Source organism: Platichthys flesus, chromosome 7 (assembly GCF_949316205.1).
Source record: "Platichthys flesus chromosome 7, fPlaFle2.1, whole genome shotgun sequence".
Classification (NCBI taxonomy): domain Eukaryota; kingdom Metazoa; phylum Chordata; class Actinopteri; order Pleuronectiformes; family Pleuronectidae; genus Platichthys; species Platichthys flesus.
In genome coordinates, this window is record NC_084951.1 from 10,288,543 (window position 1) to 10,314,301 (window position 25,759).

Consider the following 25,759-nt stretch of genomic DNA (forward strand, 5'->3'; position numbering starts at 1 on the left):
CATCTGACAAACTTCACAGTTAGATATTTAAAGAAATGAGTTATTCATCAGAAGTTAAGGTTACCGAAATTAATTAAATGAACTACAAAGTAAAAGAATGCAACGTGCCATTGATTTCAGTATTAATTGTACGGAGGTGCACGCCAGATGTTGCCAGTTCATCCAATCACGCTGCAATGTTGTGTAGTAAAGAACATTCAAGGTCACAGTTCCTTCTACCTCCCTCACCTCACGCCCTGGGGCAGCTGAACGTCTCCTGGGGGGGGGGGGGGGTCACATGCTCCAGCACCAAATTCACCGGACTTTCCAGGCTGAAACCCAGACGGGCTGATGGGACTCCTGCGGTCACAGTCTGTTGGCCGCACCTGTCTGACATCAGCTCACCTCGTCCGTCATGTCACAGGCAGATGTTTGTGATTAACACGAGTCGGTTTACAGGCAACTGAAAGATCAGGGATTTTACATGAGGAAACACAAGGATCATATGGAACGTTAATACTACTGATACATGTACTACTACTACGACTAGTGTCACAATCTGAAAACTCACTTCAAATTCAACTAATTTAAACCCTAAACTACACTGACATGCAACTAGGGTTGCAAAGGGGTGGATACTTTCCATGGGAATATTCAGCCCGGGAATTTTGAAAAAAAAAATGTATATACGCAAATTAAACGCTGAGCAATAAAAACCTCATTCAAATCTCTATTTTTAAGATGTATGGAATGCTGCACACGCTGCACGTTGAATTTCAACCCTCCACTGTGCATTTCTCCATCACATGCACAGATTATTCCCAGCATCCTGCACACTACAGAAGGGCTGTTGAGGCCTGCTGTAGTGTGCAGGACTAGTCAGGTAGGTTTAAATTATATAACTGGGGGAAATATATTAACATGCTGATTGAGGATTGTTCATCTGTTCATTTAGCCTCTTTCTATTCATTAATGCATCAATTGTAAAATATTTTTAAAGACGATTCCAATTGTTTGGCCAAAAATCTATATCTCTAGCATTGCATTAGTGTTTTTTTACAAGCTTTTTTCTCATCTTATTCTACAGAACAATTCCACGTGCACTATCTCGTGTGGAGACATTTCACCTCAGCCAATGTAGAAGGAAAGGCTGTGTACATTTGTTACACTATGTTAAGAATGACACAAAGATGCAGAAGCATATAGTCAAGTGCCCAAAGTTTCCTAAGGGCTCAAATCAGCCTATGACAAAACAAAATGTTTATATTTTTGTCTGTATATGACAAGGTAAATACAGTTAGTATAAATTACCCACAAAATGTCCTGTTAATTCCCATGGAAAGTTTCCAACTTTGAATATTCACGGAGTTTGCAACCCTACATGCAACTGAAATTCAAATCTCAATAACCAGTACTCTGACTAGGTCTGATCTTGTTGCTGTAAACACTATGATTATATCTATTATAATTTAAACATATGACTATTGATGTCATGTCTGCTATGGATGTGTTAGCAAGTAGAAACTATAGGTTCAGGGGCCAGAGCCTGTTTGACATGACAAAGACACAGAGCTCAGTTCAAAGTCAAATTGTCCCGGTTACAGTTAATAGCTCGTGATCATACATTATTATGTTGTCTGTTTGTGTGTTTTATTGTAAGCAGTATTACACAGAAGCTAAAGGGCAGATCCCCATGAAACTTGGTTTGAGAGATGCAGTATGTGTCAGGGAAGAACCCAGTGAATTTAGGATTGGATCAACATCAGGGGACAGAGCCAGGAGATTTTCTTCAGCCTTCTTTAAATTGCAAGATAGGACATTTTTTACTTTTTATAGGTTTCCAGGGAATATTTAATGGAACTTGTTAAACAACTCCGGAACTTCGAGAACAGATTTCTGTGAATTGGTGCACTGTGGTGCTGCTTGTTTTAATCAGGGTTTGTACGGTCATGGAAATGTCATGGAATTTAAAAAATGTGTTTTTCCAGGCATGGCAAAGTCATGGAAATAAATAATCTCCCAAAAGTTTGGGAAAAGTCATGGAAATTTGTTTTATTCATATTTTAACGTTGTTCACATTTACGCTGAGTTTTAAATCATTCATATGCTTTTAAAGAAATTTGTTCAAAATATAAGCAGGCATACTTGAGTTTGTGTCATTTAAGGTATACTGTATGCCTTGGAATTCTCATTGTTAGTTTGAATACTACATTTTGTCACTTTTTCGCGTATACACCGAAATTTCAAAAAATGTTCGGTCATGGAAATTTGGTTTTAAGTTATTGAACAGTCATGGAAATCCATTGGTCAAGATGTGTATGAACCCTGTTTAATGGAAGGGGACTGTCGGGCTCTAGTGAAGGTACAGGCTGTACTGAGAGCCACAGTTGTGTGTGATAACTAAATCCAGTCCAGTACCGATTTCATCGTATTACAGCTGCACATCAGACCGAGGCTCCAATAACATGTCATTAACACGCAGTTAAATTATAATAGTTATTAAAAACAGGAGAGCAGAATTGTGCTGCTGCACCTGAGGCTCAGATTGATTCTTATAATCAGTGTTGTGTGGTATTTTGTACGATATCTCTTTGGTGTAAGACGGTTGGTTCTAAGTCTTAAGAATGTGGTCAAAAGTTTGGGGGGGGAACTGGACCAAAACTACATGAAAACTAAATGTACATACTTCTAAGCATAGTTTCCTTCATAAAATGTACGTAATGTTATTTTTCTGTCTTACAGTGTAACATTTTAGAGTAGAGATTTAAAACTGTGCTGATTTAGACAAACTTATAAAACACTATCATGGTAGTTGGACGTTCAGTCACCTGTGGTCTGGAGTTTCACATCAGTGGTACGGAGGATCTCTCCGGTTCACAGGGAACTAAAGAGTCAGGAAGCAAATACAAAGCTTTCACTGAAAGCACAAAAATACAAACATTGATGAATAAAACAATAAATAGGATTTATTTGTCCAGGTTTTGAAATACTGGCTCCGAATTTTCTGCCTCCACCAACACCACGAAGTTAAAAGAATGTATCTTGTGAGGTGCTCACAGCATTAAAAATCTACATTTGATAAATTAACACTAGTGGATAATTTCCAGAAAGTTTTTCAAGTGTTTCCAGGGAAACTCACCACAGTGACGTGGGTTTTGTTTGTCAAACACACAGGGGCCGGCTGTGGCTCATGGAGTAAACCGGGTCTTCCACTAGACAGAGGGTTGGCAGTTCGATCCATGTCTTCTCCGTTTCACGTGCCAAAGTGTCCTTGGGCAAGACGCTGAACCCTGGACCCTGACAACTGTACCAGTAATGAGTGATATAGAAAGTGCTGCACACAGATCAGTGTATAAATGGCAAAAGCTATGATTTTAAGTGCTTAAGTGTCGATTGCGATTGCGATTAGAAGCACTATATAAATCAAGACTATAAGCAAATATGTAAAAACAGACCATTACCATTCAAACACATCTGGAACCAGTTGAACTGAGGTTCTATCAAAAATAATCGTAACATTGTATCTTGATGTTAACTAGTGTGGAAACGGAGAAAGGAGACAGTAAATCAGTGAAGATTCACATGCTGTATAAAATAAATACTATTAAAGTGTTTGAATATCTCATATTACAAAGGCTACATTCAAATTGTGTTCCAAAGGGTCAGTTTAGGTTTGATAAATGAGATGTAAGACTGAGTGACTGCTCCCTTCACAAACAAGCAGGTTAAACAATAATACAAAAAAAAGAGCATTTATATTAGAGTCCCTCTACATATGCATATTGTGATTTGGTGCTATACAAATGAATCTGAATATTTGAGAGTTCATCCAGGGACACGGAGAAGACAAGAGAGTGGCTGCTCTCTCCAGAGGGGAGGGAGTGGGTAAAGGAAGGAAAGGAGGAGTTGTGTGTGTGTGATCAGGAGAAGTGAAAGTGAAATGAATCTCTAGAGAATATTTAAAGAGGAAGTGGAGACTCTGAGCTGTTGGCGGACGGGACCCCGGCGTGGGGACACACGGAGCGGAGATGTCGGTGAGTTGGAGAAACTTTAAGATGCCACTTAATCACTGCTTATTCACACAAGTGTCCTTTTGTCAGCTGCTCGTGCACTTTCACTTTGCCTTCATTCCTCCTGCTTCGTTTTTTTTTTCCTTGACCCTCTGAACACCATTTGTTCTTTTTATTCAACTTCTGAAAACTATGTCCCCACAAGTTCTCCTTCAATCTGTCTGTGTCTTATGGATTGTCGAGTATATGTTTGTTCCATCATTTCTTTAATTTTTAGCAAGCTGAAAAACATGCAGGGTTTCTTATCAGGGGTTGAAGTCCCAGGGACAAACTGGAAACATGTTGGAGCTTGTGCTGTTTTATCAAAGTATTTTTTCTTTTTGCTGCCTCATTATTTCATCATTTTCCAAGTTTACTTGAAGGTTTCTAAGGACACGGGGAGTCGGCGGCGGTTTCAAACCAGTGACTCAAAACCTGTTTCACTCTCCACAGGAAGGAATCCTCCGATGCAAATCTCTTCCTTCATATTTCTTTCTCAGAGCTCTTCTTCCTTTGAATCGGTCCATCAGCTATTCCTCTTAACGCTGAGCTCTCGTGCTCCCCGGAGCTCGCCCTCCTCCGCCTCTCGGCCAACGACACACAACAGGTTTTTCGAGATGGAGCAGCAACACAAAGGGACTATTAATAAAGCGTGAAACTCTAAGTGATAGGTGAAGATTCTCTGCTGCAGGTTGCAACGGACGGTCCTTGGTGGGGGGGATTGATGAAGCTTTAGTTTCACCATATTGAAAGTTAAGTATGTTGATCCTCAGGATGTTTTTTTTTTTTTATTTGAGCTTTTACACTTTTTCTCCACAAACAGCCATAATGTTTTTTCATTCTTCTTTCTGATTCCTGCACCACGAGGAAGCTGCAAGTGTCCCCACTCGCCCTCCTCTTCATGCGGTTTCAGTGGAATACGGTTCAATGCTGCAAATGAAAGACTGTTGGGTTAACAGGGGTTTGCAAAGCTTTAAAAAAAAAGAATCTGTATTTTTTTTTTTATTAAAATAATCTTTCCCCACAATATTCAGTGTCTTAGATATGCTCGTTCAAATTAATCATAAATATTGTTTCTGTCTTCACTCAGTAACATCAGAGTGAATGAAGGACTTTCAATGGTCTTATTATTTGTTATCGTCCAGTGAACCAAGTTTCCAAAATCTGTTTCTGTCGGTGTTGTCAAAGAGTAAAAAATGAAGAGTTACTGAAGAGTGATCAAAATAATAATAATAATTGAAACTACAGCTCAGTGGTTTCATAACACTCATTGCTGGTGGTTTGTAATCACATCATAGAGTCACTGAAAAACAAAAACAGACTAAATGGAGCCGGAGGAAGCTAAGGTGTTAAAACCATATACTTTTTTTTAAACACAACTGCCTGCTGCTCACAGTCCCACACAGAAAACTACTGTCTGAGGCCTGAGATCAGGAACATAAAATATGAAAGAGTTCAGATTCAGTCTGCAGCAGTTGGAGAGAGATTTACAAAGATTTGACACAACTATCTGGTGAACTGACCCTCTAAAAGTAATACCACAACAGGTACGGTTTTCAATGTGGGTTGTGCACAAAGTAGGATGCCGTTCAGCAGAATCTTTCCGTGTGATTTGGCTGGTATCTAATGCTTGTGTTCTTTCATTTTTTCCATCAAATGCAGGACACGTCACTTTCAAAATCTGCAACTTGTAAAAACGTTTTCATATTCTGCACACGCAGCCGTACATTCTGATAATTCATCTCCTGTTCACAACAACTGTTCTCCTCTCCTCAGCGTGCTGTGCTGTGCTGTGCTGCCCGGACCTGAGCCCTGACCCTTGTTTTGGTGGGTGGGATTGTAACGGAACCCATAATGCAGCTGTGAATCTGGACTCCAGCTGGTTATGGCGTCCGTTTCCATCCCACATCGCACGGGACCCCCTCAGCAGACGGGCTGACGGCGAGCTCTCCTCTTTACCACGAAACCTTTTGACCGAATCCTGGCTCACATCCTCACGTTTCAACCACAGATGACCGTTTTTTTCATATTATATATCAGCTGAAAACTTTATTGTTCCTTTAAAGAAAAAAAAACAATGATATATTTAAAACAGTAAAACATAGGACAGTATAAAAGTATAATAATATGAATACACATCCCAGCTGACTGAACCACACAGACAAACCAAGGCCTGATTAGCTTATGAGTGGTTTACTTGATTCATTAGAGTGAAGGTTAGGAGCTCACCACTGTAGGATTTCACTTTTGTTTTCATTCAAATCAGTAAAGAAAGTGAAGGTAACAACATTAAAGCACTTCATTGCTGTGTTGCTGGTTTGTTAAAAGGTGTATTTGTGTGCAACGACTGAATTTTGGTTTGACGAGTGAGTTTTGGTTGGACCACAGGTGTTGTTCCTCAATGACACGTTTTCTCCCGGATGCTGAACACAGTAAACGCAACCGGGAATTCCGTGTCAGCCAAGAATGACACTTCATACAGCGACTGGCATATAACTTCATATTCTTAGTTTGTGAAGTCTATCAATACCTTTTATACTCAATGTAACATCACTGCATTTTATGTTTATTAAATCTTACAACTTTAAACCTTTATCAGTTTCTGAGTATTTGCTTTGCATCCCTATGACCTGTGCTACAGACACACACCACTGAGGAGCAGCATTTCCTCCACCAGCGTTTGACTCGTCTTTGGAGCTATCTCTGGCTTCCTCTCCCTCCAGGGGGCGCTGCAGCACTGTTACAGCTGAAACATGATCTTTACATCAATGTTCCACACAGCCGCGTCTTCTCTAAATGACACATTTGAACAGCATTTCCTCGGGTGATGTGCAGCGACCGCCCCCTCTACTGAACTCATGCAGCTCTTTCTACATATGAACGCTCCCAAATGAAAGCAAACGCAAACGCTTACTCGATCATTTCCCACAACAAAAGGCCACGGCGGCCAATGATTTGTTTTGCCTGAGCGTTGGGCTCACTGTTCACACACCCACATGCTAAGCTGAGGTGGTGGGAGAGGCACAGCACGTCCGACCACACGTCACACTCTGGGGGTTTGCTTTGCGACACCTTTGTCTCCTTTCCTGCAAACGGAAAGCTGTGTTCACACTGCAGGTGTTGAAAGTCTCCAGATTTAGATTCAGCAGCCTCACACTGCAGAGGACGTTATTTCTCTCAGCCCAGTTCACTCCACATGAACCAACAGTTGATATATGCGCTACAACACATGAGCTTATTATGTTCAGGAAATTTAGAAAATAATTAAATAAATTGTTTCTACGATGAATTATATTTAGTAAAGACTGAATGTTGTGATGGACGAATGGACAACAGTCTGTGTGCGTCTGTGAGAACACACCCACCCAGCTCTTGCTCACATCATTTGACGTGACCTGTTGCACTAATGTTAACACAGAAAATTGCAAAGCTGTGTGTAAGTTACGCTTTCTAAACTAATACAAATATCATGATTAAAAATATACATGTTCGTCAAAATCAAAACCAGTTGCCAAAACACTGCAACACAATTATACATCATTTCACAACTGGAAGATAATATATCTATATATATATATATATATATACGATTTGGGGGAATATTGCATAGCAATATGCATTTAACAAATGGTTTATGATGCTGCTACAGTGGTGGAGAGTCTCTGTCCCTGTCAGGTTAGTGTTTGGTTATTGTTTCTGTACATTTGTGTGTTTGACACCACGGTCAGTTTGCAATGAAATAATAATTTAAGATAATACAGATAAAATCACGAGCAGTGAATCAGAGCAGTGGTGGGAGCCTGGTCTGGGTTCAACCTGAATCTGTATCCGCTGCAGGCCAATGGGGTTGAGGTTAAATGCAAAATGATCTTTTTAAATACAGTAAAAAAAAATTAAAAACAAGTAACGGGGTCTCAGGCACTAGTCAGCTGGTGGAGGGGAGAGTCAAACATGTTCCCTTCACCTCAAAAAGAGGACAACCCTGTCGTTCACCATCTTCACCCACACAGGAAGCCGGTCAGCGGCCTGATGGGGCTGAAGACGAAGGGAACCTAGAGAGTATCCTGTCAACGAGTTCCATGTGTCTCTCATGGTTTTCTTGACTGACCCGTTCATGCATGACCGCGAGCTGATTCATTAGACTGTTCTGCATTTCCCTCTCGTGGTCCATTAGCCTCTGAAGCCGGGCGTCCTCCTGCGCCTGCATGGCGGCGTCCATCTCTCTGAGCTGGGCGACTGTGGCCGACACTAAAGCAGAGACCTGGTCCATGACCGTCGTTTTCCTTTTCTTCGTTGGCACCTTGTACGCTGGGAAACCAAAGACACAAAGCAACCTGAGAGTGACCTGGCTTCTTGTATAGTTTTGTCTCTGTGACTCTAAATAGAGTAAACTGCATGTTTACACTCACTAAACATCAGTCATTTCCTTTTTCCTAATCTAGAGCAGAGCCAACAACCGAGTTACAGACAGAGGCTGCTCTCAGACATGAACTCCAGAAAATGTCCGGAAAAATTGGGTCCAGACATTTTCTGAACTTTGCCTTTCACAAACGAAGAATGCAGCAGGAAATTGTCCGGGTGAGACGGGTTCACAACAAAAGGAAACGTCTGGAGCACTCAGACAAGGGGCGGGGCCTAAGTAGCGGGAGGCAGGATATGATGTATAAATTCCACTGCAGAAATCATGTGTATTTGTTTATGGCGCGTCGACACCGGTGTCAGCCCCAAAAGGTCTTGATTCTTCCTGGAATATTTGTAATCTTTTGTCCCCCCCCCCATGTGTTAAAAGGGTTAGAACACACCCACTCGCTCACTGTGACATTCTCTTGCTGAATCCTCACATGGGCTCACCCTGACATTTTCCAGTCGTTTTACCTCGGAGGGGGGGGCTGGCAGGAAAAGTTTTGGAAAATGTCAGGCGCCACCGACTCTGACATTTGCATTCTCACATACGGCCCCTCTGGAAGATTCCAGGGTAATGTGAACAGAGAGCATGTTGTCTGAAAGCGTGTAGACACGACGAACGCACAAAACTGAAATACAGACTACCGGGTGCATTTGATTAATATGCATGGCTGCATTTTCTAATGGGAACCAGAGGGTGTGTGTTGCAGACGTTTCTAATCAAACACAGGAACACAAGCAGCATAGAGGTTAGGCTTTGACAGCGTGGTCGTATTGACCCAGCACCGGTCGGATGGACGATTTGAGGGTCATTACATAACAGCCACGATGGAGAGGTGGGTTAAATAGTGGACTGTGACAGACGGAGCGTTCTGATTCATACTGAGCATAGCCACAGACACCGATAGTCGCCATAGGAGGACAAGAACGGCATTAAAGTAGAAAGTTCCATCGGCAGGGGGGGGGGGGGGGGGTTGTTTTTTAAAGTAAAACCTTCTGGAGCAAATTATTACTCACTCACATATTTAAGACCCAACGCTCCACTGTGCATTGCTCTCATACAATATTATTTAACATGAAAACGGCTCAGAGGAGCTCAGACATTTTCCAGCCGGGCTGCATGTGAGAACGCAACTGTCCGCGTCAGACGCTCCAGACATGTGCCAGAACATTTCCTGTCAGCCCCCCCCCCCCCCCCCCCCCACCGGTAAAAGGAAAGAAGAGTGAGTGGGTGCGTTGATGATGGAATGTTCCAGACGTTTCCTGTTGTTGTGAACATGTCAGACCCGGACAATCTCCTGCTGCGTTCTTCATGTGGGAAAAGCTTGGTCCGGAAAAAATGTCCACACCCATTTTTTGCAGCAAAACAACGTATGCCTCATCGAAGACAGGAGAAAAGTCAGACCGTTTGTAATCTTTGAAAACTTTGTCGGTTCTTTATGCAGAACATTACTTTTGGAATGGAAAGGGGAGTTACGTTTCAGGTCTACAGGACAGCACAACAAATGCTTCCTTCTTTCTGCAGCTGCAACAGTTTACAGAGGTTTCACAACTTAAACGGGGTCTAGCTGTGAGAAGAGTCAGTCGCTCCCCTCTGGAAGTGCTCTATTGTTTGGATGTGTCTGTTTCCCTGGGTCACAGGCAGCTTATAGGAAATGCTGGTGCAGTAAACAACACATCTGCAGAGGTCGACCCCGACGCCGAGCTCAGCGAGCAGCCAATTATTTAACCGAGAGGTTCTCTGGAGCTGTTCAGCCTCTCTGTTTCGGGTCAGGTGGACTTTCAGTCTGCTTTTAATTTGGAAAGTTCAATAATCTGATGGTTAACAGATCATAATCTATCATCTCTCACTGTTTCAATCGCTCTTTGTGATTGACTGTAGAAAATATTCCATCTGGGGAAACTCAAAGTTATAAATACTCGACTGTTCATCTGTGAAACGCACAAGTTGTGTCCTTTCAAATGGATTTACTATAAATGCATCTGAGAGAGTTTGTACTCTGGATTGGATATTTGATAAGAGCCCTCAGTGTTGAGTCCCAGGACCCTGCAGGTCTTCACTCTGTCTACCGACACAGACACATATACTCACTGGTGTTGATGGTGTGCAGCTGCTCTGGTGGACTGTACTGGTCATCGTCGTCCTCCGGCTCCACGGGACCCAGATGCTTGTCCACCTCGTCCCAGAGGCCGACCACGACCTCATGATGCTCGTCGCTGAGCGCGGATGGCGGCGGCGGCGGAGGTGGCGGAGGGGTCGGCGGTGGCGGCGGGGGCGAAGGCGAGGACTCCAGCGGGGGCGTGGGACTCCTCTGGCGCTTCACCGCCACGGGGGGGCAACCGAAGACCCGGTGGCACTGGTCGTAAAACGGCCAGTCGACGCGGTCGCTCCCGCAGCGGATCTTCTGCTGGTGGTACTTGAGGTACTGCTTCCTCAGCGCCTTCAGCTTGCTGATCACCTGCATGTGGGACCTGAACACCCCCCGCTCCGCCAGCTGCTTGGTGATCCGGCTGTAAACCACCGAGTCCTTCACGGTGCCTGTGATCTGGTTGCGGATCGCCTCCGTGCCCCGGATGTTCAGAAGTTCTTTGATTTCGTTCTCCTGCCAGTTGTGCATCTTCTCTCGTGAGGGAAACGCTGCGGCTCAAGCGTCTCAACTTACTACAAAGACCTCCCTTGTATATTTGCGCCCTTTACGTCACATTTCTGAGCCGGAAGAAGACGAGCTCAAAGATGGTCTATTGTGGATGGCTCACTCGGCTGGCTAAAAAGAAGGCTGTGGCTTAGTTTGGACTCTATCTACGATGCTTTTACACTTTGCTGTGTTGACTTAGTGTTTGGGTTTTCAAATTATAAGAGAAAGTAAAAAAAAAAAAAAAAAATGCTCATTATATTACTGGGCAAGTTCCAAATCCTTAAATGTTAAGTTCTTAAATTAAACCCTAGTTCAGTGTTTATCGTCAAAATTTCATACATGGCTATTATTTTATTTTAATATATATATTTTCTTATTTATTTTAATTTTATCAGTTTGTATTCATTTGTGGAACTTTGTAACCCCTTGCATTGAAAATGAATTATTTTATATCTGGTCGTTCATTTATCTGTGCTTTGTTATTTAGCTATTTGTTTATTGATAAGTTTATTGAAAAAAATATAGCTGCGCATTCCTTTATAGTTTATAATTTTTTTCTTCAAATCTGGATATTTAACTTTGACTTTAATTTGATTATGTTATATGTTATACATATATTCATATTACTTAATTTAATATTCACCTGACTGTGTTATATGTCATATGTTACAATGTTATGTTATATGTTATGTTACATAGTATGTTATTTTTTTTTTTGTCATTTTGTAAAGTCGCCTACTGCGTAGATGTTTGCCTGCCATGTCATAAGAATTTCACTGCTCCGATGACGCTCTCATGGGTGCACGTGACAATAAACTTTGATTTGATTTGATCTCTTTATAACAATATTAATAAAAAGGTCAACTTCTTGCTTGATTTTGAATTATGATAAGCAATCATAGTGGTATGAACCGGTATGAACTTCTTGTAGTATTTTATGAAATAAATAAAAAATAATTAACTTTACTATAATAGGTAAAAATCACACTTTATTTACAACAGGAAAAAACACAGCCCCATCATCACTGGAACATCAGTTTGCCACATAACTCTTGTACAATGAAATAATGAACTATGAAAGGCCTCCAAACAAACAAGTTGTAATGTCACTGAACTTATTGTGCGTGCACATTTTACAATATAATACAAAGTGAACACAGACACTCCTGCGCAAAAGTGAAGCTTCAACATGCATGTGAAGTCACAATGAGCAGCGCAGAGTTTTGAGCTGCGGTGAACCTAGACTTTACAGCATATGGTGCTGGTTACTTTCAATGTGTATTCATTTAAAAGATGTTATTATATCAGAAGTTGAGGAACAACCTAGGAGACATTAAGAGCGCATATTCAGGTACAGTTTACCATCATAAAAGACTAGTGTATAAACGACTTCACTTATGGGAAGCTGGAGCTGATTATTGGGGATTTTGTCCTTTAAAAATGTCTTAAATTATTAAAAAGTAATCAAAAAAGTTGAATATGATTTTCTTTTGTTTGACGATTCAAATAAGAATGTTTTCAGGTCTTTAAAAATAATTGATAAATACTATCAGACACTTTGTTTGTGCAAAGAGTGAAATTACAACATCACTTTAGGATTTTTGATGGAGCTAACAGGCCTCACCAACACCAAGCACAGGTAAGTATGTGTCCGCATACTTTCGGCCATGTAGTGTAGTTCAGATTGCAGTTTTTGTGTCATGCATTTGGGGGCGCTGTTATATGCCATTAGGGCCCCTCCTACTGGTCCAGCACAAAACATTCCCTCGGCAGAAACACGGACTGCACTTCACTTGTTCCGCCAAGGAAAAACAGCCGATGCAGTCCTCCCCTCCAGCCAATATCGATCAGTGTTGAAAGCGTGTGGCCGTAATGTAACTCGACAGACTCCATCAGGAACAACCGGACTGACCGCACTTCAATGGCTGACCAGAGCTTGGTGTGGATGTGTTGATACCCTGGTAGCTAGCTCACCTGTTAGTGTCGGAGGGTGGCGATGGAGAACATCGAGGAGCCTTCTCCCCTCCGGATCACCCCTACCGTCCGGGCGCTGAGCTCCGCACTGCGGGGGAAGCGTGAGAATGTGCCCGAGTCCAGCCGGAGAGACGGCGACAGGATCTTCCCCGACCCGGAGAAGCTGTGGTTCAAGGAGAGCAGCTCGAAGAACCTTCGGAACAGGGACTTTCTGTCGCCCTCCACGATGCTCAACACGCTGTATGCGGACGGACAGGTCGGTTAACTGGTAACTGCAGGGCGGGCGGCATTTTAACGGCATGTATGCTCCTTTTATAGCTGTTTTTTTAAAAGGATAAACACACCGAAGAAGAAATGTTATCTAAAGACAACGGCCCGGTTTTCAACGTCAGGTTTTAATTAACACTTTCATATGAAGAAGTCCACCTTCTACTCTTCCGCTAGGCACTATAGTTCCCCAAGGAATCGTGCTAGCTAGTGTGCGAATTCATGTCGTTAGTGCAGTAATAGTAATGTAGTTATATTATTATTTTCATGTAAATCTTGTGTTGTCCCAGATGACACATGTCAATAATAATTGTTCGCCACATTTGTGCTAACAAAGCATTCTAAATTGTGTTGAAATGAAACGGGAGATTTAAAATTTAAATGTCAGGTGTTCGGGACGGGATTCGACCAATGGGAACAGAGGACCGGAACTATCTGCGTTAGAAGGCTGTGTCCAACTACCTGCCTGAACAAAAAACAAAAAATGATGGAAGCAGACATCTATGGAAGCAGACCCTACACATATTTGTAAAAACACTTACAATCAAAAACATGGGGATTCATAAATACCAGAAGTTTCCGCTGACTGGCTGTCCCATCATGATCGAATAGTCGATGGCAGCCTGCGGTGGTCATTATTAACTCATGAGTGGCATATGGGTCACACGCACAGCTGCAAGTCAAGAAACGCACATAAATTCCTTTTTTAAATGCATGTTCGAGTCAGACCAACAGTCAATCATGACTTTATAAACATTGTGCCTGAACGTAAATTATTTAAACAAGTGCATCTGTCAACCCCCTCATGCATCCCTTTGTAGGCTGATGTTTATATGTAGGTAGTTTCTATGCAACATGCGCATGTATCATTCCATTCAATGCAGTTTTATTTAGCAAACCGCTTAATCACAACATTGGTTGTGTCGGGCTCTTGATAGAGAACCACAACTGGTCGAACAATGAGAAAACACTCTACTGGGAGATCAAAATAGCTTTAACCCATTAATGCCTGAATTCATTTCCAATTATATAAAAAAAATATTATATGTGTTTTTGGCTGTCATACAGATGCTTAATTATTTGGAGATTGTTAATTTCAATTTATCATCTGCAATAGATATTTAATTAAGGTATGAGGCAAATTAGCGACATTAGGCATAATGGGGCATAACCTTAATTTAACACATTTTCCAGTCTCTGGTATGTTGATTGATGCTGCTTTTGCTTGAAATTGAATAAAAACAAATGTTTCTGTACAATCATTGCTGTTCCATCATCACAGTATTTCAAATACAGCTTAATACCTCAAAATAATTTTGCTGGACAGTCCCAAGGGGCTTGTATATATTTTCCACTCCGACCACTAGATGGCAGCAGAGTGTGTTTCCAATACCTTCCTTGGTATGTGTAGTAGTTGCACAATCAGGCACAATCTTCACCTCGGCGGCATTAAGACCGGAATGGGGTTTGAGGCGAATTCGCGACATTTGTCCACAAGGGGTTAATAGGAAGAAACTTCAAACAGAGCCCTACCATGTGCCTCTACCGGTTGTGGCGAGAGATGAGAGATGGGGGAGATATGAGAGAGAGATACCCGGGAATAGTTGTGTACAGACATTCGGTCAGACTGGTTCTTATGGTGAAAATAACAAGACTGATAGATGTAATGATGTTAATAATGATGGCAGCACCAGTAAATAGCACTAATAGTACATCGTATTGGGAGAAATGTATTTCTTAAAAATTTGACCCCGAAACAATCACATTTATTGTATTTTTAATTTGAAAAAATTAAGTGTCGCACCACAAAAAAAGGAGATAAAATGAGATAATCCTACAATATCTGTATGCCAGTACACAAAGTCAAACCACAATGTCAAAACATGACAAACCAAACTAACAGGACAGCATGGGTAAGCAGGGTAACGGGGTTGGCACTGTTTGGCACTTGGTTCTAATCCTTCTGTATGGAGTTTGTATGTTCTCCCTGTGTTTGCGTGGTATTTCTGTTGCCTTCTACCCACAGTCCAAAGACATACAGACTGGGGTTAGGTTAAATTGACCTTAAGTGTGAATGTGGCTGTGGGTGGTTGTTTGTCTCTATATAACAGCCCTGAGATGGATTGGCGACCTGTCCAGGGTGTAGCTTGGATTGGCTCCAACTTCCCCTGGCCCTCAACAGAAGTGGTATAGATAATGGATGGATGGACGTCAAACTAACATGCATAATCCATAATCTTACCACAATTACTTCCCACACCCAACCTCCCTGAAGTAAATTCTCAACCGCAAAAGCATATGACATCACCCACCCAACCGATTGCCACTTTAATATATTGCCATACGGACATAGATACAGGTCAATAAGGTGCAATATGACCTACTTTGGCGCAAGTGTAATAGCAGCACTAAATAATACATCCTGTCACTAACCCAGCTCGCAACTGTCTGTCAGTGTTTCACTTCAATGAGATGTCCTTGTTAGTTCTCATTGCTGTTGTCATTATCTAATGTTGTGTACTGTTTGCCAGTGTTTGCCCTGTTTGTGGGGGTCAATGTGCAATGCTGAGAAACTGATATTTTTCTCATGCTTGACTTTTATGCAGATGTCATTGCCTGAAATTCAACCTTTTCTGCCCTCGTGTCTGTCTCATCCATGCAGCAGTCTCATGAGTCTCTGTATCCACCTAGGTCCCTCCGCCAGTGATGTCAAGGGTCCTGTCCCTGCGTGGCAATGGGGTTCTCCCTGTGGCTGGTGGGGAGGTGATTGGTGAAGGGCTGAGGGTGAGGGTGGACCGGCCCGCAGCCTTTAAGGCCGTTCTGGCAGGTGGAGCCACAGAGTATCTCAAGCCCTCCAGTCAGAGGCAAAGCTGTGTGGTGCTTAACTGCCCCGCGCTGCACCCTAAACCCAACACACCGGCTCCTGATACACTGACTCTAGGCCAGCTGAGGACTGTTCTGCTGGCTGACCACATGGGAGCGCTGCTGAGAGGACAAGGGTGAGTGTGAGAGTTAATTTCAACACTAATGGCTCTTAAATCCATCACATCAGCCTACATGGATTGATTCTATATTTAACCCCTAATTAACAATGGAATGGCTTTAAGTAACCACTGACAACTTAAATGAACATTTTTCAATATTTTCTGCACTATAAAAGACAAAAAACAATTAATTGTAAAAAGTAAAAGACCTGCTAATGAAAACAACTGTTGCTGTAAGTGTGACATGCCGATGTCACCTGTCTCAGATTTGCAGTGTCCTATTGCCCAACGCTTCCCCAAGACAGCGACATTAGCACCTTTCTGCAAGCTCTGGGAATCGATTGGCCGACAGCCCCAGCAAGCTGGACCAACGATGAGCGGGAGGAGAAGATCCAGGAGGCGCTGGAGAACAGTCCGTACAAAGAGAGGGAAACGGAGAGAGGCAGGAGGACCAGTGGTGGTGGAGGAAGGAAGACAGAGGAGGGGGAGAACGAGGGAGCTCTCAGGGTCAACCTGAAAAGAGTGTTCCAGGAGGTGGGGCTGCTGGGATACGACCCCAGCCTGGGTACCTGCACAGGTTAGTTAGATATGACTTTCAGCCACAATTTATGGTTATATTATAATTGTGTGTTTGTGTCGTGTAGCTTTTTCTAAGTCACTTCTTTTTTTGAAGGGATAAATGATTGTGTGATTACAACTTTGATCCTGTTTACCTGTAGCATTAATGCGGGTCTTGGGTGATATGAAGTGGACGGCTAACCCACATCACAGTTTACTCCTGTGTTCATCATAAAAGTGTCAGGCAGTCAATCAATCAATCAATCGATCACATTTTATTTGTATAACCCATATTCATAAATAGCAATTTGTCTAATAGTGCTTAACACGGTGCAACATCCTCTTAACCCTCAACACTAGTTAGGAAAAAATACAAAAAAAGAAGGGGGGGGGGGGGGACTCTCCCAGGACGGACAGAAGTGCAATAGATGCTGAATGTAACTGAACACCTCAACAAAATAACAGTATTTGCAACATTGACTAGGAGAAACGGTTTGTAACATAATGGAGAAGTGGGTCAATTTTTAAAGGATTAATACATAAGATGTGTCTGATAGTGTCCATTCGTTACTTTAACTACTGTCACCGACCTTGTCAGGTCACATCACCGTTTACACAACTGAAGATATGAGGTCAAATGTGTCCCAGATCATCTCGGCAAGTGATTAATGTCTTCAGATCACAATGCGTCTCGGTGGTTGTTTACACTTGTATTTAAAACTGTGCATTTGTGTTAATGTCAGGATTTTGATCTTTGTTTTCACATTGACAGAAAGTGACAGCTTCAGTTTTTGAAACCTGTAAAATGTTTGTGTAAACTCAGACAACTGTTCCATTGGTCCTTTCTCTTGAATGAATTGTACAAACAAAACCAGAAACACTTTATATACTAATCAGTGATGGTTAGCTGTGAAGCCAGGCAGTTTGGAGATGGCAAGGCTTCACCCTGATTTCCATACTTTATGTAATGCCAAACAAATATTCCTTTGATACTTTGGCAGTGTTTCATGTGTTATAACACACCTATGTAAGGGGAAAGACTAGTAGGTTAACAGTTATATCAGTTATATGTTGACTGATAAGAGATTGTTGGTTTATATCTGTTTCAGTACAAAGGGACAGTGTTGCACACCTGGCACAACTGGACCTAGCCACAGCCGACTGCACAGTGAGAGAGACACACACAATTTCTTATTTTCTCATCAGCAATCACAGTCAAAGCATTGATTGGTATATCCTTACTGTATCGTTCATAGGCAGCCATGGCAACAGCGTTACATGTGACTTCCTGTCAGGATGAGTTCCGCCAGCAGCAGATAGCAATGTTGTGGAGAGCCAGTGGAGCGTCGCACACGCAGGTAACCACACGCATGCTGTACACACATAAACTCACACGGTCATGTAGTGCATTGTGTTCCTATTTCCAGCGGCTCTGCTCTCTGTGTCTGCAGAGACATCTGGTGTGTGGGCCTGTGAAGACTCCTGGGTCTCACCTCACCGCTGCACAGTACCTGCAGTAAGACACATCACTTCTTTTCACACACATGGTTCTATCTCTTCTCATTTCCTGTCGCCACTTCTTTCCTTCCTCCTGTTCTGTCTCCGCTTGTCTTTCCTGGTCTCCTTTTCCCTATGGATCTCGTCTGCTTTTCCACAAGACAGATGTTTACTATCGCACAAGTCACTATTACCAGAGTCCCCTCTGCACTGATACAATTGGAGTTAATGAAAAGTACATCAAAAGAACTCCAGTTGGCGTTGACAGGGCTTTTCTTCATCTGTGTTATTGCAGTGTATTTTTAGCCCAACTGTCTGAGTAAACAAGCCTCTATTGTCTCTGTCTTCCTCCTCCTCTGCAGGCTGAGAAGAGAACAGATGAAGGAGGCCTCAGAGATGAAGTATGGAGATCAAGTAGAAGGTGTGTGCGTGTGCGTGTGCGTGTGCGTGCGTGCGTGCGTGCGTGCGTGTGTGTGTAACATTGTTTTTAGGCTCCTTACTTATCAAACTGACCTGAGATGATGAAGTTAACAAACTAAAACCTTTCTCATCCTCCTCTAGGTCAGACGTGGGATGACATCATCAGGGTCATGACTTCTGCCACAGTCCGATTTGAGCTGCTATCTACAGTCCACAGTAGTCCTGTGAGTTCTCATTACAGCTGAGTGTGTAAAGATGGTGACGTGCTGTGTGTGTACTTGCAGCCTCTTTAGGACCTATTCAGGACCAGAAGACCTGAGGTCAAGGTAAAAAAGTGTAAGATGTGGTTAGGTTCTAATAAGGATAGCTGCACAAACCTGTGTGTGTGTGTCACATTGATTGATTAAGAGCGACTGGGTTTGATTTGGGAATTTTATCTCTGTTCACAGTGAAATCGTTGCCAATTTACTCAGTGATAGAATTGGTTAAGTCAGATTGATTGACAGCTGTCAGTTGCAGGTGACACTGGATGTCCAGAGGGAAGGGGGCGTGTCCACCAAAGGGCCGAGAGGAGGCGTGTTTGTGATGTACAACTGTGCACGACTTCACACTCTGTTCGACAGCTACGAGAGAGGAGTGGAGAAGGGTGAGAGTTCATTTATTCATTCAGACCTTATTTCTTGCTTGTTAAGCAGTTTCCATGCTCTGATTTGAAAGGAGCTGTGTCAAAATGCTCTGTCCAATCAGAGAGAACGTGAAAAATCAAAATCATAATTTCTCATTTTCTCAAATCACTTAAGCTACTCCACAATCTTTGTACGTTGGTAATCACTGCTTTATAGAGTCCAAGCTTATTATTTTTACTTATTACTTATGACAAAGCTTGACTATGATTTATGGATTTTGTGTGTTCACTGTTTACCAACAGGTCTGTACCCAGAAATCCCTGAGGGCTCCCAGCTAGACTTCTCTTCTCTGAAAGAGGAGGTACCACTTCAATTTAAACTGTTTTGTTATTGTGTGTATTATTTATATGTCTGCCCTTCCCACTGATTTCCTTTTGTTTTCACTTTTCTCTCTCCATCAATAATCTGGGCTCCCAGCCAGAGCATGAATAATTTAACATTTGTCCAATATGAGCCTTTCACAGACAGATTGGTTTTTAAATTCAACTTCTATATTTGTGTTTCAATTTATAATGAAGTTCACGTTCAGACTGTAAAATAAGTTTCATAAAGACAATTTACAAATCATTGCCAATTTTCATTAATGTATTCATTGGCCGATATTGCGGTAATCAGAACTTTTTGAGTCCCAATATCTGTGTGTCTCTACACACAGCAGCATTTCAGTGGTGATCCTGACACCTGACATCTTGTCTCTGTGCTGTGACAGGGCGAGTGGCTGCTCCTCTTCAATTACCTCATCCCATTCTCCGAGCTGCTGGACCAATCAGGACAAGTGCTAGATGGGGAAGGGGGAGGAGCCAGAGTTAATATAAAGACTGAACAGGTAGATGAACAGATAAGGGATGTAGATAGTTTCCAAAGTCTACTGTTGAGAAGTTAAAGTAAGTTTAACTCTTAAATGTGTTTTGTGTTCTTCAGATCTGTAAATTTCTCGTGTCTCTCAGTAAAGACTTCAGCTCGTACTACAACAGAGTCCACGTGCTGGGGGTAAGGATCTACTTATGTCGGTTTGTGTATTTCCATAGATAAGATGGATTCATTGGATTGTAGATATTGGCTCTTAAAGCAACCAGACCCTTGTTTACAAAACTTATTTAGGGTACATGCATTGATTTATTGACTGAAGTGGATTCTTAAGTGCTCCTGAGTCTTTGTTTTCATAGATGATGCCGATAAACATGTTTGTTTAGATGTGTGTGTTCCCTTTCTGTTGTGCGTCATCCAGAGATAAGTGTATTAAGAGCCCGCTGCACTGTCTGGTGACTTTGTGTGTTAGGTCAACAATATTCAATCTCTCTCTCTAAATCTCTGTTTGTATCTCTCCATTCACTTTCTCTGTGTTCCTTTCTTTTTTACCCCGCACACATGCCTCCTACCATATTTTCTCTCTTTCTCTTTTTGTCTTTCTTTCTTTCCAGGAGCCGTTGCCTCATCTCTTCAACCAGATGTTTTGTCGCCTGTACTTGTTGAGAGCCTTGAGAGAGCTCTACCACAGCGCTCTGGACACCCTCAACCTCCCCCCCATCAGGCAACTATAGCCTCGATAGAATTCACTCCGGCCATCAGTGTTAGCCCTAACTCCCCACCCATTACACACACAAACACACACAGACACACACACGCTTGTAGCTTCATCATATAAACACTTTGCTTGGATATTAATGTGTACATGTGACACATTGTTAGCTTCCCCTGTCTTTGGCGTTGTCACAGCCAGTGATGAGATACTGTTTCACCTGCTCACTATGTAGCTTCTACAGCTCAGTGGGAATGATTCCCTGTAGCTGAACATACTGTAATACAACATTACTCATCAATCCTCTAATGTGACAATGGGGATTGTAAGTTTACCTTGATGTGGTCAAACTGGTTTGGTAGGAAGCTATGCACAGAATCAATATTTTTGGAAATCCTGTTATTTGGTTTCTGATCAAGAGTAAGATGAGAAGGTCGATAAAATTCTTATATAGTTTCCTGTGGGAACACAATCTGCCCGCTAGCTCCTATAAAACTAAAACATTATCACAATATATCTTAGATCTAAAATATAAACATAAACCAAAGTGTGAAAACAATAATCTGATTTGGGGCATGTGGAAATAGTCTGAAACATGCTGTAAACCTGCAAAGTATAATTTTACCCTGTTGTACATGGAGAACAAACAATGTTCAATTGGATCAGCTTCAGAGATGATGGAGATGCAAATTTGAACAACCAAATGTGGCAAATGTACAGCGACTCAGTTAACGAAGGTTTGTTCTGTTGAAGCTTTCAATTATAAATTCTACTCTTGTCATTTGATCATTTTGTGCATTTGTATGCCCTTTAACCCAGCAACCCACAAAACGTTCTATTTTGGTCCCGTAATCCCAACATTACTCTTGTGTCCAGCCTGAACTGTAGTTTGCCACCTCACATTTATCAATGCCATAGAAATATTTATTGTCAGTTTTAAAATCTTTAGATGTCAACAGAATATATGTATATTCTGCATCCTGAGTCTTAAATGCTGTGTTAATATTATTTTCCAGAATCCTGGAGTTGTAGTTATTGTGCTTGACAAATCACTAATGTTCAGTATCAAAGATGTACCAGAGGTACAACGGCAAACAGCACCTTCGCAGTATCTAGGACTTTGTGCCAAAATGTTAGGAAATGCATGAAGTGGCATGAAAATAAGATATTTATTAAGAGTTTTATGAGATAAGATGTAATTTATAAACTGTTGGAAAGATAATGAGCCTTAGTTGAACCTTCGGTGTCTCTGACACGGGGAAATGTGTTTGTTGCAATTTCATTTTTGGTAAAACGTGCCATAACTTGTTTAGTTTTTTTAATTACCTGTCGTAAAAACAAAACTGTTGTATCGTACAAGAAGATCAAATATCTTTCAATTTCTCTTCTCACTGCATGAAATGTTGTCTGTTCATGAATTGTCAGATTTTTTTTTTTATGGGATGTTTTTTGACTTTGTTTTTACTAAAGAAAGGGAAAGAGAGGTTTGCAATAAGCAGATTTGTTTACAGTAACTGTTGTTAACTGCCATAGTAATTATACAGCTGTATTAAAGCAGCAGTAATGCAGGATGATGGACTTTTTTTTTTTAATACCTTATGCTGGATACTGTATAAATGCCATTTGTTCACTTGCATCATGACTCTCGTGTTGCCATGTTTTCACCCATGAGACCTCAACATCTCTGACCTTCCACCATTTCTCGTTCCTCTCTCCTTCCCCTTCGCTGTTTCCTCTCCAATGACTCCTCATATACAGATTTTGACCTTGCTAATTTCAGAGCCGCATGTTTTGGGTGTTCAACTACTTGTGATTCACTTTTTTTAAAGCTGATTTCTGGAAATGCTGATAAGAAGCATGTTTTCTGTGTAAATCAAACAGCTACAACCCAATTTAAAAAAAAAAAAAAAAAAAAAAAAAAGGTGTTTCTATGTAAGGAAAGAATCGTTAAAGCAAACAGCTTTGTAATGGACTTTATCAATATTAAAAGAAAAATTATAATTCTGTCAGTCCTGCACCTATAAGCAGCATTGCCTCAGCTTTATAGGCTATTCCATCGTATAGAGTCAAATCTCGATACGTCTCTGACCCGTGAGTATATCCACTCATCTGCATCTAAGTATTCCTGCCAAACGTCCTCCAACACACATCTGTCCACCTACAGTGTCATTCCCATCTGCAGAATGCAAATAACTGAGACTGGCTCCCTCGCTCTGTGTTTTCCTCTGTGTCAGACTGATACAAATAAAGAAGCTGCTCCAGTGTTGCAAACCGCCCTTAGGCCCCATAAATACAATAACCCACATACTGCATGGATATAAAGAATATGCTGTTAACAGTGATCCATCATAATAGATAAAACCCTGTTAATGTGACAAAGGTCGTTCTCCTTTTCTCTTCTGCTTCCTATCCCCTCGCCTGGGTTCCTAATATGGTGTTTTCTCCCCTTCTCTCCTTTATCTGTTCCCTCATCTGGAGCTCGTTAATAGAAAAGAAGGGACCGATTCATGGCTGATTACACGCCAAAGATTTGCTTCTTAAAAACCTTAGCCACTTCTGTATTCTGTGGGTCACATCAAATTTTTCTGTTATTTATCACAAATTAAATCATAAATTTATTTCTGTGAAATGTGCAGGGTAAAAAATCCTAGAGATCCTGTTTGATTATGTGGATTTAAAGTAGCAATGTATCATTTGAGAAGACCTGCATTTCTCTCCCTCACTTCCTGTCTAATGTTTCTGCCTCATTGTATATCGGCAAATCTACACACTTGCACATACAAGGGTTTGCACCGAAAACTTCAATACAGTGTTTACTGTCAAAATTCGTAGTCTAGAGGAATATGCGTCTTTTCCTCCAGACTTTGATTACTACCTGGGTTTGATTGTTAGTTCAAAAAGTATTTATTCCATCACACGACTCTAAAACCCAGAGAAATCTAAATGAAAATTATCAGTTGTATCTGTCTAACCCTAATTCATCCAGCAAACTTGTACTTCTATTTTAGCGAGGACACTCATTAGTATAGTACAATCCCAAGCCCCTTACTCTAACCATCACAAATAAATGCCTATGCCTAATCTAACCTAAATCCTATCCCTTACCCTTGCTAAAACCTACTTCTAACCCTAAAAGTAAGACCCTCAAACAGTCCATTGAAAGTGGGTCAGAAAGTGAGGACCAGCCAAAATGTCCCGAGTTCCTGTACTTACACAGCTGTGAGTCTCACCTGTAACGCTTTCCTGTGTTCAATCAGATCTGTACTTTCCAAGCTATGCTACTACTACACATGTGGATCAATAAATGATTTCTCCACCATCCTGTTGATTTATAATTATCTGTGATAAGTTTTGGAGTAAAAAACTGTATAACTGCTTCTGTTGTATTTAAATGATTAGATTGACCCAGTCATTGTTATCATACTAATAGTTTTACTGGCAGTACCATTTCTGCATGGTTAAGGTCACTAGCACTGATTATCATGCAGCCTCACAGTACAATGCAGACAATCAGTGTGTCCTTTAAATTGAATGGAGAGAAGATTATAATGGGATGTTGTTAACACAAAGCACAGCTGATTCACAATGAATTCAACTTTACAATGATGGAATTAAAATTAAAATTATCCACTAAAAACACAATTATAATCTATTCAGAATAAGAAGAGGGATGAGAAGAGATTGTTCGGTTACAGTTTATTTAATGATGTTAATGGTTCATTTAGTAATTTTTTACATTATAATATATATTGATATTTAAGTAGATAAATAACAGCCATGAGACACCAAAAAAAATAGTGGAGGAAAATACAATTTCTAATACAGGAAATATGAAATGTTCGCTTTTTCAGTGACAAGTTTTTGTCACTGAAAGTTTACAGCGGTTACTTTCTGCATCTGTGAGTCAGAGTGTTAACAGACAAAACCTTATCTCTTTACAGAGGAGGGAAATATAGTTGATTGATGGTGCTTCCAGGGACCAGATTCCCTCCACCTGTTCAGGCTGTCAGCCTCCTCTTCATCCTGCAATATCATTTTGGACAGTGACGTGACTGAGAGATGCTCCGAGCCCACGCACTCTCGATACGTCTTCCTGCCAACATAGCACATACTGACAACTGACAGACCATTTCACAAACATCAAAAGCTGCAGTGTTTATCGGCTAGAGGCACAGGGCTCTTTGGATGCTTGCAGAGAATAAGATCTCATCTTTCGATTTGATTTGAAATAATGGTATTACCTCCTGACATGTGCAGGCATACATGACGGCCGCAGCGGATAAATGTGGCAAATCCGTGGAGCAGTTTAATGATGTTTCCTCCTCACAACCAGTCCTGACCCGCGGTAATGAGCAGCAGTCAGACAAAATATCCATGCATTGTGTGCACACACATACACACGTGAGTCAGTATTCAGCTAATGGTCTTCTCCCAATGCTGCTTCTTTTTTTTCTAAATATGTAAAAAGAAATGGACAAAATAAGGGAATGCAGGTTTTGGAGATACATGCAAACATTCCCAGAGTAACATTACTATAACTGAACAAGTTAAATAATGTTAAGATTTAAGACCTAGTATTTGATATTTTAACACATGAAGTACTTTTAAGACCTAAAATACAGATTATTGCACTTCAGACTTTCTTTTTATACTTTCTAAGACCCTGTTTGTCAATTAATTAGTGAAAGGGTCACCAGTCAGTAAACTTATGAAACTTTACTTCGTCGTTTACAGAAGTGTACGATTGGAAATGTATCTACTTGACTTGAGACTTGATCATTCTGAC

At 41.3% G+C, this 25,759-nt stretch overlaps 2 protein-coding genes and 1 long non-coding RNA gene across 3 annotated transcripts; 1 reads left to right on the plus strand and 2 right to left on the minus strand.

Moving 5' to 3' along the window:
- Positions 1 to 252: 252 nt before the first annotated feature.
- Positions 253 to 3,590, minus strand: LOC133956491 (uncharacterized). Its single transcript, XR_009921152.1, has 3 exons — positions 3,119 to 3,590; positions 2,808 to 2,863; positions 253 to 442 (listed from the first exon to the last, which is right to left on the minus strand). It is a non-coding gene; the product is annotated as an uncharacterized LOC133956491 (long non-coding RNA).
- Positions 3,591 to 4,835: 1,245 nt separating this feature from the next.
- On the minus strand, positions 4,836 to 11,238 carry LOC133956490 (F-actin-monooxygenase MICAL2-like). Its single transcript, XM_062391589.1, has 2 exons — positions 10,525 to 11,238; positions 4,836 to 8,336 (listed from the first exon to the last, which is right to left on the minus strand). Exons 1-2 carry the CDS (start codon positions 11,048 to 11,050, stop codon positions 8,047 to 8,049), a joined length of 816 nt encoding a protein of 271 aa, XP_062247573.1. The 5' UTR covers positions 11,051 to 11,238; the 3' UTR covers positions 4,836 to 8,046.
- A 1,391-nt stretch (positions 11,239 to 12,629) lies between these two features.
- On the plus strand, positions 12,630 to 24,292 carry dalrd3 (DALR anticodon binding domain containing 3). Its single transcript, XM_062392418.1, has 13 exons — positions 12,630 to 13,298; positions 16,001 to 16,308; positions 16,560 to 16,870; positions 17,961 to 18,019; positions 18,108 to 18,209; positions 18,303 to 18,367; positions 18,711 to 18,769; positions 18,910 to 18,992; positions 19,288 to 19,414; positions 19,697 to 19,755; positions 20,164 to 20,280; positions 20,376 to 20,444; positions 20,876 to 24,292. Exons 1-13 carry the CDS (start codon positions 13,065 to 13,067, stop codon positions 20,993 to 20,995), a joined length of 1,713 nt encoding a protein of 570 aa, XP_062248402.1. The 5' UTR covers positions 12,630 to 13,064; the 3' UTR covers positions 20,996 to 24,292.
- The last annotated feature ends 1,467 nt before the right edge of the window (positions 24,293 to 25,759 follow it).